The sequence below is a fragment of the Marmota flaviventris genome, chromosome 17, assembly GCF_047511675.1.
Source record: "Marmota flaviventris isolate mMarFla1 chromosome 17, mMarFla1.hap1, whole genome shotgun sequence".
Taxonomy (NCBI): domain Eukaryota; kingdom Metazoa; phylum Chordata; class Mammalia; order Rodentia; family Sciuridae; genus Marmota; species Marmota flaviventris.
The window spans coordinates 27,235,462-27,248,885 of NC_092514.1; the positions used below are offsets into that span (position 1 = coordinate 27,235,462).

The 13,424-nt window shown below is 42.3% G+C and overlaps 1 protein-coding gene across 4 annotated transcripts in view; it reads right to left on the bottom strand.

Moving 5' to 3' along the window:
* Positions 1-3,483: 3,483 nt before the first annotated feature.
* LOC114081086 (zinc finger protein 232) overlaps positions 3,484-13,424 on the bottom strand; it is a 42,850-nt gene continuing 32,909 nt past the window's right edge. The window contains exons 1-5 of one of the 4 annotated variants that reach the window (XM_071603772.1): positions 9,439-9,606; positions 9,270-9,356; positions 7,984-8,358; positions 7,572-7,725; positions 3,484-5,246 (exon numbers count right to left, since the gene is read on the bottom strand). In XM_071603772.1, the coding sequence (XP_071459873.1) occupies positions 4,486-5,246; positions 7,572-7,725; positions 7,984-8,358; positions 9,270-9,356; positions 9,439-9,456 (1,395 nt within the window). In that variant the 5' untranslated portion in view covers positions 9,457-9,606 and the 3' untranslated portion in view covers positions 3,484-4,485. Of the gene's footprint in view, positions 5,247-7,571; positions 7,726-7,983; positions 8,459-9,269; positions 9,357-9,438 lie in introns of those variants that run through there. The other 3 variants (XM_027922683.3, XM_071603773.1, XM_071603775.1) reach the window with 3 other exon arrangements.

Sequence of the window (13,424 nt, forward strand, 5' to 3'; positions counted from 1 at the left end):
CCACCCTGTAAGTTTCACCCCTACTCAAGTATCCCAATTTGCTGTGCTGTTACTTTAGCTTCTGATTTTGCATACACTGTTCACTCTGTCCTTGACCTATTGCTTTGTTTGATGAGTTATCTTTTATGCTAGGACAAGAGTTACCTACTGTGTGTGTGTGTGTGTGTGTGTGTGTGTGTGTGTGTGTGTGGTGTGTATATACACATTTTTCTTCATCATTAACAGTCATCTGGATGGTCCAGTTTTTTTTTTTTTTATACCTATTACTAAGATTTCAGGATTGCCTTTGCTAGTTGTATACAATTCAATTGTATAAGTGTTCTAGTGACTCCTGGTCCAAGGCAAGTTACTAAGGCTGTTAAATCAAGAATTTTTTGAGAATCAGAAAAGCTCTTCCCAGAAAAATGTACATGCAAATTGAAATTTGTGAACCTTCTGTAACCTATCCCTGGGACTCCTATGGTCCTTTATGCATTCCTAAAAGTGAATTCTTGAATTAAAAAATTACCAAGTAACTTCCACAATAACTTCTGCTTGTCTCTTAGCTTTTGGAAAGAAATTATCAAGGTGAAGCCCTGGAAATGGGCGGCAGCTGGAGCCTCAGTAAAAGCCCAGTGGGAAGGGCGGGGACGAGTCTCATCATAGCCTGAATAAGGGAGCCTCAGGGAGACGAGTCAGTATGCAATCATCCACCACTTGGTATAATGTGACAGCAAGGTGCAGGTGCCATAGGAGCCAAGAAACTTGTGGGGACTTGAATAATCTGGTGGTGCCCAGCACTGAGTTTGGACTGCAACTTCTCTCAACAGCAGTTTCCTGTCAGGACACAGACCTGATGTTATGGTAAGTTCCTGTTAACTTTTCCCCCTACCTCCCAGCCCCTCACTCAGGGAAAGTACTGTGCCTTTTTCATTGTGATTTCCAAATCACAGCATTTGAATTAGAATGAACATAAGAATCTGTGAAAACATGGATGGACAAGAAAGTAGGAGGGCAGGGTCTTACAAATTAGTGACCTGAGTTCAGGCAATTTTTATCTGCTTTTCTCCCTCACAGACCTCTTTACTCTGTTTATTTGATGCTGCCTAGTTTTCAGGTAGAGATCCCTGGGAAACACCTTGAAGGGGAGTGTGTAGTGGAAGTTTGCTGGGGAAAGCCTGGGAAAACCCGAGAGCAAAGGGGCCACAGGATGGGCAGAGGGAGAAGTTCATAGTGATGTCGCTGCAACAGAGGCCTCCGGCAACCCCTGAAGAAGTGTGGGAAGATTTTTCAACAGTGTTTCCCAGTTCTCACTGCCAGCTCTCTATACCCATGAATTACATGCTGGGAAGGGTTATAAGCTCTGCTGAGGCATTTCCCTTTTGTCTAGGACCCTCCTGGGAGGGTTGATGTCAGCAGGCAGCACTACAGACAGCTGGGGATCCTGGCAATGCACCCACCACACAAACTAGCACTTCCTTTCCTTCAGAAGGCAGGTGGCAGAGACCACACATGTTCATGTGAACAGGAAGGTCAAGGACCTGGCACAAGCTTATCAAATGCTGCCCCCCCCCCCAAGAAAAACCCCCACAAAAGACAGTGTCTCCTTGACCTTTCTGTTCATATGAACAGCAATTGAGTACTGGACTTGGGATTTGTACTGGATGTTTGCCTCAGGGACCCATACTTTATTTATTACTAAAGCAACTACTACTACTACAATGGATTCTACCAAATATAGCATAGGAAGTGGAGACCATACAAAGACTGCTGCTCAAATATCTGCTGAGAGAAAATGTTCTAACTCTTTTAAGATGTTCTGTGAAAGAACTGTTCTCTCCTTTCCATCCAATCTCCCTTTCCCAGCCAGCCTTCACAGGGTGATTTCTGAAGGGACTTCCCAATTTATAGCCACACCCCAGGAAAGCACGGTGAAAGGGAAACCTGGCAGCAGGAAGATGGATAGCAGGAGGATCCTGGTATAGCAATGCTTAAATTGCTCGGTTGTCTGCGAGTCCTTTCACCAGTGGCTTCTTCCAAAGGACACTGTCCCTTGGACGTCCATCATTCCAGGCAGGGCTTTTTGCTTCTTGCCCCTTCCTGTTTGGGAGATTTTACTGGTGGAGTCAAAGAAGTAGAATGGAAATGTACCCAGCTGAAACTGTAAGGTCTTGTAAATAGCTGGACATGGTGGTGCATACCTATAATCCCAGCAACCGGGGTACCTGAGACAGGAGGATCACATGTTCAAGGCCAGCCTCAGCAACTCTTCCATAAGAAAACCATTTTTCCCCCTTTCAGGTACTGGGGATTGAATCCAAGGGTGCTTTACCGCTGAGCTACATGCCCACCCCTTCTTGACAAAAGGTTTAAGTTGTCCCTTAAACCTTTGAACTTGTGATCCTCCTGCCTCAGCCTCCCAAGTTGCTGGAATAACAGGCCTTACCACTTTGCCTGGCTCTGTAGGAGTTGGTAGGTAAATGGCCATTCTGCAAGAGGCATTTTCCAACCTCCCTGGAAGACACATGTAGCCACATAATCACATTCTGACCAAAGGATTGGACCACCTTGCATGACACTTGCTCAAAGAGAAATCACTTGTCCTTGTGATTATTGTTTCCATTTTCTTGTGAGCCGGAATAAGAATATGGCAATGATCCTGCTACAACCATACAAAAACATCACCAGGGGATGAAAAGCAGGATGAAAAAATATATGGGCTCCTGAACTATTTGGTAAAACTAAACTGAGCTGCCCTCTAGACGGAGTTTGGCACTTTTTTCTATAAAAGGTCAGATGGTAAATATTTTAGGCTTTTTGGACCATGTTCTCCTGGTACTGGGAATTGAACCCAGAGCTGCTTTATCACTAAGCTACATCCCTAGCCCTTTTTAAAAATTTTGTACAGGGGATTGAACCCAAGGCTTAACCACTGAGCCACATCCCCAGCCCTTTATATTTTTTGAGCTAGGGTCTTACTAGGTTGTTTACGAACTTACTAAATTGCTCAGGCTGGCTTCAAACCTGCAATTCTCCAGCCTCAGCCTCTGAAGACACTGGGATTACAGGCATGCACCACCATGTCCGGCAGCCCTTTTGATTTTTAATTTTGAGACAGTCTGCTAAATTGCGCAGATTAGCCTTGAACTTGTTATCCTCCTGCTTCAGTCTCCTCAGTATTGTATACCACTGTGCCCAGCTACTTTTTTAACACCTAAAATGAACTGTAAAAACTATTATTAGCTTATGGTTCATACAAAAACAGGTCATGAGCTGGATTTGAATTTGACCCTTAAGAGATGTAGCTTGCTGACCACCTTGTTGTCTCAGTATGTTTATGTGAGAGAAATAAACTTGTATGGTAAAGCCAGGAAAGGTTTCTCAAAGGAAATAACATTTAAAGAGATCTATATGAGAGAGGTAACTGACATAATCATAAGGTAGAAAATATGCAGGGGGGCAGAGAACAAAGATGGAGGTTCTGAGATGGACATGAGTTTAAAATATAGGCCAATGATCAATTTATTGGCTTCAATCCACCATTCTTTGTTCTGTTTTACTACAGCTGGACCTGTAAACATTTCCCCTTTGTCAGGTGGTACAATGGAAGGTTTTGATAATTAAGGGCACTGGACAAGAGTACAGCTGCCAGCAGTGTCCAGGAAATCCAGTGGCACACACCCTTTGGTGAATGTTACTGATACCTCATCTAGTGGCTTCCTCTCATCAGTCTTAGACTGCTACATCTCAGTGAATGTCAACCATTCATCCAGTGGGCCATAGCTAGTGCTGTTGGTAAATATTTAACCAACTGCACACCAAAAAATTCTTGATTGTTACATTTGCTGATTTCCATGAATATTTTCATCACAGCTAATTTCAGTGCAGATTTAGGCAGTGATGTGGAAAATTGGCTTTTGCAAGCCTGTACAGACTGGCTCTAGTATGCCTCTGGATTAGCACAACCTATCCAGTGAGGTTTGAATTCAGTCTTGTGAGGCTGGAAGGGGAGCTTCTAAGTTTGCTTCCTTAGAGGTAGTAGCTGTTCTTCATTCCACTATTCCTATATCCTTTAGTAGATCATACCCTTTTACTAGTTAATTCTTTATATTAAACTTTCCTTTTTCAAATTACTAGTGTGGATTCTGTCTCCTGCTTGGACGTTTGCAGATGTGACCTTCTCCAAGGAAGTAGACCAGTGTGCCCAGGACACTGAGCAGTTGTGCTGTGCTAGCATTAGAACTCTACTGAAGTAGTCATTACTATCCTTATTTTATTGGTGGGCAGCTAAGAGTCTGGTTCAAGGTCTGCCAGAGAGAAGCAGCAGCACAATCTGGCTATTACTTATAGCCAAAGGTATCCTATGGCTATATTAATTTTAATAAAAGGACATGAATTAATAAAATCTTCAGTTGACACTACATGGACAGTTTTTCCTAAATCAAGAAAGACACAGGAAAAACCTTAAGATGCTTATAACTTTTATGAGATCTAGTCTTAAGTAGCTTAGACAAAAGTACAAGTCTGTCTGGAGACTTTATCATCTTCAATACACTGGGAAGGCTCTTTGCTAGCATGAACTCTCTGATGTCTAATAAGCTCTGAACTCCATCTGTAAGCTTTCCCACATCCTTTACATACAAAAGGTTTTTCTCCACTGTGAATTCTCAGGTGCTGACTAAGATATGAGCTTTGACTGAAGGCCTTCCCACACTCATTGCACTCATAGGGCTTCTCTCCTGAATGAATCCTCTGATGTTGAACAAGATGAGCACCCCACCTGAAGGCCTTTCCACATTGACTACATTCATAGGGTTTCTCTCCAGTATGAATTCTCTGATGCTGAATGAGGTTTGAGCTCTGATTGAAAGTTTTTCCACAGTCACTACACTTATAGGGTTTCTCTCCAGAATGAATTCTCTGGTGGATTACAAGATGTGAGTTATAAATGAAGGCTTTCCCACATTCACTACATTCATGGTCTTTCTTCCCTGTGGGAATTTTCTTATTTGTGACAACCATCTGTCTGAAACTTTTCCCTTGAGCAGGGGACCACTTCCGTCTCTTTGCTTTGGAATTTCTTTGCTGCTGTTCTAAGGTGCCCTCAACTTCAGAGGTAGCTTCAAATGGAGAAGCGTCGGTAGTGAGTTTTTCTGAGAACACTTGTGATTCCACTTTGGTAATGGGCAGCTGTGGCAGTGATCCTTTGTCCTTGGGTTTTGGGCCATCTTCTGCAACAACTGATGGAAAATGTAAAAATACCTGTTCTGGATATATGGAGAAATGACACTTAGATTAGAACTTATATTTCTGGAAAGAAAATAAAAGGTTAAAAATATTCACTAAATAAAATCTTCAGCTGACACTAAATTAATAGTTTTTCCTAAATCAAGAAAGACACAGGAAAAACACTGGAAGGATATTTACTTAGATATTATCCATGGTTATCTCTTGGTGATGTAATTATACATAGGAGAGGGTTTCTTTTTGTTTTCTCCCCCACCCACTCCTCACTTATCTGTCCCTCCAGATAATTTTTCATTTTTCCAGAATGAAATACTAAAGTCTCATTTGAAAAATAAATTTCACCAGCCACAATGGTACACACCTATAATCCCAGCAGCTCAGGGAGCTGAGGCAGGGGGATCATAAAAATCAAAGCCAGCCTCAGCAATTCAGCAAGACATTAAGCAACTTAGGAGACCCTGTCTCAAAAGACAAAAAAAGGGTTGGGGATGTGGCTCAGGGCTCAGTGGCTGAGTGCCCCTGGGTTCAATTTCTGGTACACACATGCACAAAAAAAAAAAAAAAAAAAAAGAAAGAAAGAAAGAAAAAGAAAAAAAAAGTTTCGAAGCAGAGTCTTTTTAGAATTTAGTCAAAAATAAGAAAAAAAAAGTATTTTCAAGGAATTGGGGAGTGGTCAACTAATGTTGGGAAGGAAGGGAAAAACAAAGAAGAATCATTAGGGTCAGGAGAAAGGGATTTTCCTAAAGAAAGAAAGACTGCCCTTCTCAGCTCTGTAAACTCATTCATTCTCCTGCCCCATAATTCATCAGCCACTAAGGAGGATCTTCACATAGTTGTATGGATCTCCTTGCAGGGAGGACTCATCAGCTCCCTGCCTCCTACAGCTTGGTGCTCTCTGCCTTTCCCTTTGATCTGCTCCTTAAAAAAGGAAGAAGAGGCCTGAGGGTGTGGCTCAGTGGTAGAGTGCTTCCCTACCATGTGTGAGGCACTGGGTTCAATTCTCAGCACTGCATATAAATAAATAAATTAAATAAAGGTTCATCAACAACTAAAAAAAATTAATAAAAAGGAATAAGAGAATGCTTTGCATTTTTGTTTTTAAATATCTGTATTAGTTATTTTATTTGTCTAACACTCCCTATGGTCTAAGGAATACAAAAAGCAATTGCTTTAAAATCACTAAAGATCATTTGATTTAAAAAATCATTTTTTTTCAGATTCAATGCAGTGGTTAAAGAAATCTGAAATATGCTTGCTATTATTAAAAAGGCACATGATACCTAGCTTTTTAAAAGTTAAGTATCAAGCTGATACTGTTTAATAAACAAAACAAGTAAAGACAAGAAAGAGTCTGGAAGAAAGACAAGGAGGGAAGGAGAACTGGGAGATAAAACATACTTTTGGAATAGATGCTAAGATTACTTTCCATTTCTTGTTTTTCCCTTTTGTTGTAATAAAATTCAATTTTTTCACATGCTTGTTTGGTAGTGGGATTGTGGTGCTAAACCGAATATTGAATAGAACCAAATATTGATTAGCAACAATACATTCACATGATGTTATAGAGGTCAGCAAAGACAGTTTACAGTCCTGAGGCTCTAAGCCTACTGTCTCCATGTTTAGTGTTTGCATTAGAGAAAGAGATGAGGATGTTTGTGGGCATGTATGCAGGCCAAGAAGAAAATTTTTTCAATTAATCTGAAGGAAGAAGGTAGGTACAGACATAAAACTTTCAAATAAGGCTTTTAGATGGTAGAGTGTACATGGCACATAAAGGTAATGACAGGCTGTGTCTCACCTAAGAGTGCTTTATGGCTTAAAAAAATGTGTTGTGGGAGACACGGGGAAACCAAAAGAAAAGGATCTTAAGGCTAGACTCTAGTTCATGGCAAAGCTATTTTGAACTAGGTGTCAAGAGCAGTGGAGATAAGGCAGGCAGTGAGTAAAATATTTTGTGGTCCTGCTTTAGGGATCCTTAAAGCTGAGAAATACTAGCCAGCCTTATAGCCAGATAAAATATAAATTTGATTTAATTCACAGAGTTACCTTATGAGGTAGGTCTTGTATGTGTGTGTGTGTGTGTGTGTGTGTGTTTGTGTGTGGTGCTGGGGATAGAACTAAAAAGCTTCTCACATGCTAGGCAAGTGCTCTGCTATACAGCTACACTCCCAGCACTAAGGTAGTTTATTGTAATCCCAATTTTATAAGTGATGAGATAGGCTAAGTCTCTGACCTAGGAGGCAAGACTTGTGAGGCCATGATGAGCATGGCAAACATTTGAGGACCTATATGTCCTTTTTTATGTCATTTCCCCTCTTCCCTCCCCACAGAATCCTGCTTCTCACCACTCTCTGGCAAAGGCTGGGTCTCCTGAGATTCACACTTGAGCTGGGTCTCCTTAGGTTGGAGCTGGATGCTTGGTTCCTCCTGGGCTGGTCCCAGAGATGCCTTCTTCTCCCACGGCTCTTCCTGTGCAGGTCCATCTGCAGGGCCTGGAACCTGGAGGTGATCAGGCACCACTCGGTTTATGGGGGACCAAAGCTTCCAAAGAGACTTTAGAGAGCCTCCTCAGAGTCAGCACAGGGAAAGGAAGAGGAGCTAGAGTCTCTTTCTCATTCAGAGCTTGAGGGTGGAAAAGACAGAGATAGAAACACATACTAACTGCTCTACCTTGGCAACTCCCCCTATTGCTGCCCCTATGTCCAGCCTGAAGGTCATTGATCTGGTTCCCACAACAGATCAAATCCCCCTTCCCACCTGCGGTCCTGGTTCAAGTCCTTTCTCTAAATCTTCCAGCACAGTCACAGCCTCCTCTCCACTCTTTGGGTGATGTTCTCGCACCCAGGACCGGAGTTCCTCGGGCAGGATGGTCAGGAATTGTTCCAGCACCAGTAAATCCAGGATCTGCTCCTTGGTGTGTCTCTCTGGCCTTAGCCATTCACAACAGAGTGCCCGTAGTTGGCTCAGGGCCTCCCTTGGACCAGGGGTCTCCTGGTAGCAGAGCTGCCTAAAGCGCTGACGGAAGATCTCTTGGCTGCTGGAGTGGTTCCCAGGTAGCCTGGTCTCATATTCCCAAGACTGTTCCTCTTCTTTTGGCTTCAAAATAACAATCTTCTCTTGTTCCTGTGTATCCTGAAGGGCCAGAGTTTTAGCTGCTGTTAGTGGTACAGCCATAGTAGCCTGGACTAGCTCTGCAGAAAGCCCACACCAGCTGGAATCTTTCAAGGGCACCCTGTAACATAAGGAATCATTCATTTTTTTTTTTCATCCATTAAACACATACTCAACATCTACAAAGAGCCAAGTCCTGTACAATTCCCTTTCCTCTTTCTCCTTCAATTCCACTAAATCACTGTCTTTGAGAAAGTTGCAATCTGGTAGAGACAGACATGTAAAATGTTTTTCTACAACTAGATAAATGCCATAACAAAAACTGTTCTGGGACCTACAGAAAGAAATAACTACGGGAAAGAAACCAAGTCTGAAACAAAACCCACATTTCCAGATTCAAAGTCCAGAGCTGAGCAGCTCTCTGTGCCTGGTGTAGAAGAGGAGGACCCTTCACAGATGGCCCCTCCACCCTTCCTCAAATTTCTGAGGTAGTACTACAGCAAAAGAAAATGTAAAGTCCTTCTAAGGGTTAGATCACATATAAACGTCCAGGATTCCTGCAGGATTGTTATGGGACTTTTAGAAAGAACAGACTTAGGGGTACAATGTCCACCGTCAGGATATCTAACAGGGCAAGAGATGGATGCACCCAGTGGCCACTAAAGCAGCATACACAGGTAATACTGGCCGAAAAGACAAAGGCGCTCAAACGCACAGCCAATGTTCCAGAGTGATGCCTTAGCGATGCCAACGCCCAGCTGAACTCTGCCTGGCGTTGGCAGGTGCACACCCGAAAGCCCTGGGGAGAGGCTGTGGTCTACGCTAGTTATAACAAACCATCTCCACCCTTCAGTTTTCCCTCTGGGATCCTCAGAAAAGAGAAGAGGGACCCCAAGATCGCCCAGCAGGACCCTCCCCGACAAGTGACGCACAGCGAGGGTCGGTGGGGAACCAGACCCCTCTGCACAAAATCCCACGAAGCTGCCTGCGAGGTCTGTTCGCTGTAGGGCTGCCGCTACCTGCGAACAAAAAAAAGCTGACCAACAAAAGCTGCCGGGCCACTCGGAGTTGGATCTCCAAGTGCCCAAGGCCGGGACTCACCCTACAGAGGCAGGGCATCCATCAGGCACTGCCGTGCACAGCGCAGTCCCAGCCCCAGTCCTAGCTCTAGCCCCAGCTCCAGCTCCAGGTTTGCGCCTGCGCGTTTAGTAACAAGGCCTCCATCTCCCAGAAGCCTCCGCGCCGCCTGCGGCCTCTGGTAAACTCCGGCGTGAACTGTCTCGGACGCGAGTGGAGCAGGCAACAGACTTGCCTACAGTACGCCTGGACTTAGGCTGTCCGGCCCAGCGAACACCTCTTGCAGTCCCTGTGGAGGCAAAGGGGAGGCGGGGGTGGAGGCGGAAGCCAGGGGACCAAATTCGGCGGACTTCTATTCTCTGTGAATTGTAGTATAAGGGGCAGTGTAGAGTGGGAGAAATGTCTGGGAAATTCTACCCTTGTGTATCGCCTGTTGCAACACTGCTCCTCTGTTACGTTTTCCATTTAACCTCTTTCCAGACTTTTTCAGAGAGTCACAACCGAAGAAGGAGATCCCTTCAAGGAGAAAATATTTGCCAACCAACCACCAAAAGTCCTTTGGGATAAAAAGCAATTCTTGGGACATGGGATGGGAGTGTGAGGGAGGAAAAAGAAAATTCAAAGGTTCTAGGAAGGTAAGGTGACCATTATGAAAAAGAAAAGTACAGAGGATCAGATTAATTAGGGAAAAAAGTGCACTAGAATATGAGCAAGCCAGCAAAAATAATAAACAAACAAACAAATAAATAAATAAAAAGCTATTAGCTCAAAAGAAGCGCAAAAGCAAAATTAGAAACCATCTAGAAAGCAATGCAAAGAATACTTAATGCTGAAATCTGTGGGACCTAGCAATAGCTACTCTTGAAAAAGACTTCATTTTCTCCTTTAAAAAGAAATAAAAATATAAAAGAACTCAAAATTCATCTTAAGAAACTTTAAAAAATACTAAAATGAGGCAAATTTAAAAAAGATGAGTGAATTAATAAAAATTATAGCTAATGAAATAGAAAAATTAAAAATAGTAGAAGGAGAACCTGGCGTGGTGCATGCCTATAATCCCAGCTGCTCTGGAGACTGAAGCAGGAGAATTGAAAGTTCAGAGCCAGGCTAAGCAAGTTAACGAAGCCCTAAGCAATTTAGCGAGATCCTGTCTTAAAAAGGGCTGGGGATATGGCTCTGGTTAAGCGCCCCTGAGTTCAATCCCTGGAATCCGCCCCGGCCCCTCCAAAAGTAGGAGTAAATTCAAATGCTGATTTTTTTTTTTTTTTTTAAGAGCATTAAAATAGATAAACGTCTCAGCGGCTGGGGAGGCTGAGGCAGGAGAATCGCAAGTTCAAAGCAGCAAAAGGTGCTAAGCAACTCAGTGGTGGAGTGTCCATGAGTTGAATACACGCCCCCCTGCTCCGGCACACAGAAAAAAGATAAACGTGTTTAGAGCCTGACCCAGGAGAAGCAAAATTGCAAACAATAGGAATGTATAAAGAGGAAAGAAAATGATAGTAGTATCATCCTCTTATAAATGGAATTTTCAATAAAAACTAGAAACTTATAAATTTGGACTTTTTTTTCCCCCTTGCTTTGCTGGGGATTGAATTGGGTGCTCTACCACTGAGCTATATCTCCAACCCTTTTTTGTTGAAGTTGTTTTGAGACGGGGTCTTGCTAAATTGCTGTGCCTGGCTAAATTTGGACATTCGTTCCAGCATTTTTGGAACAAGAATCTATATGTAAATCTGAATCTGGGTTGGGGGTGAGGTGATATAAAAATGTAGTTTACTGTTGGCATGGTGGTGCTTGCTGGTAATCCAAGAGACTTGGGAGGCTGAGGCAGGAGGATCACAAGTTTGAAGCTAGTCTCAGCAAATTAGGCCTTAAGCAACTTAGTGAGACTTTGCCTCAAAATAAAAAAAGAACTGGGAATGTAACTCAGTGGTAAAGTGTCCCTGGGTTCAATCTCCAGACTGCCCCCACCCCCCACCATGTAATTTCCTATTTTCAAGAAGCTAAACATCCTGGCAGTTGGAATGTGAGAAAACAAGAGTACATGACAGATTTATAGTAGGGTAATGTCTTCTTCTAAACTGTGGGATTGGAGAAATGAAGAATTTTGGCTTATTCATTGAAACAAATTATGCTTCAGTGTTTGAAATTTTCTTAAAATGAATACTATAATAATAATAATTTTAAAAAGTGTTAAGGCATTTCCCTTTGAAGAGCTGAGTGTATGCCCAATAGAACCAGTTAGACATGTTACCTGGATTTAAAGAAAAAGTTAGCAGTTTAAGTGATAGGGACTCCAAATGCTACAGGAGATTAGTAGGGCCTGAGATAGTGAACTGGACCTTAAATAAGTGGCTGTTTAGGGAAAATGATTAGACCAGATCTTGAGCTGAAGAGTTTTATGAAACAAAAGACAAGTTAGTATGGGATAGATGAGAGAGGGTGTAAATTCCAAATTAAGGCCTTTTAATTTAGGTAATAGGCAACCATTGCTTCTTTTTTTCATTGTGAGTTTACATGTTTGTGTGTGAGAGATGATTAAGCAGTGTTTTAGGAAAATCAAATAATTACATGGCTTAGAAAGACAAAGAGTTTCAAGGCTACTATAATACCAGGGCTCAAAGAGATCCTGCTGTACCTTCACTCAGAATTTAGAGGTACTGCCAGACATTCTGTATGGGTATAGTCTTCTTGATCACACATACACAAAACTAGTCATTGGATACCTTTCAGAAGTAATCTAGAGAAACCGTTTTACCCAAGAGATAAACTCCTGAGACAGAAAAAAACAGTCCTTCCAGACTTGTCTCCTGTTGTTAAAGGCACTCTTCACCATAAGGCTTACCTCATGTTCAACCATATAGACATAGTCATATTATCATGTCCTTCAACAGAACTTTAAGCTTGTTTTGTAATCTTATCAGCTTCAAAAGTAGGGAAAAAGTCCCTCTAAATGTTTCACCAGATTTAGAAATTGGAAGAAGAAATGATTTGTCCTCTGGCTCTAACCAAGCTACATCAACTTATTTACCTGCTGTTATTAGACATCCTCAACTGCTGTAGTCAAACTAATCCTAAGCTTCAGAGATGGGTTGGAAGAAGGGAACTAGATAAATAATTCAGTAATGAAGGTCTGGGATGTGCTTGGTGAAAGTAACTTTGATAGAGTATTGGAAGAGGAACCCCAATGTGTATATATATATGTGTATGAGAGTATATATATTAGTTGTAGATGGCTTCAATGCCTTTATTTTGTTTATTTTTTATGTGGTACCAGCGTTTGAACCCAGTGCCTCATGCATACTAGGCAAGCGCTCTACCACTGAGCCACAACCCTGCCCCCCCCGCAGACAACTTTTTAAAAATATTTATTTATTTATTTTTAGTTATAGGTGGACACAATACCTTTATTTTACTTTTATGTGGTGCTGAGGATCGAACCCAGAGTCTCATACATGCCAGGCGAGCGTTCTACCTCTGAGCCACAACCCCAGCACCTAGACACTCTTTAAATAAAAATTTGGCTACAAAAGGAGATGATATGAGGAGTGGGGAAATGGGGTCAAGGGAGGTGTGGTTGAATTGTGTATGTATTAAGACAGAAGACACTCGGGCACAGTTTTTAAACATTTGAGAAAGGGCAATGGGAAAATACTGAAGATACTGAACAGAGTTGGGATAACTGAATAGAGGGAGGTCTTGAAGTAGGATAGGAAAAACAGGTAGAAAGATGATCCCCAAACAGGAAAAAGGGAACTTCTTTTGAGAAGGGAGCAAAGTTGGGGGTGAATGAATGTGAGAGATGGGTCAGGGATAAGGATGGGAAGAGAAAGTTGAAGATGTTTCTGTGTGAAAATGTTGAATTTTTTTTCCAGAAGTAAGAGATCAGGTGCTAAGATTAGGTGGTGGGTGGGTGGTTAGATGTATAAGGAGAGAAGGAAGCTATTAAGTGGTTATTATAGAAAATGGAAGACATTGCTGACTAGAGATTGTGTTGAGTGCCCAAAGAG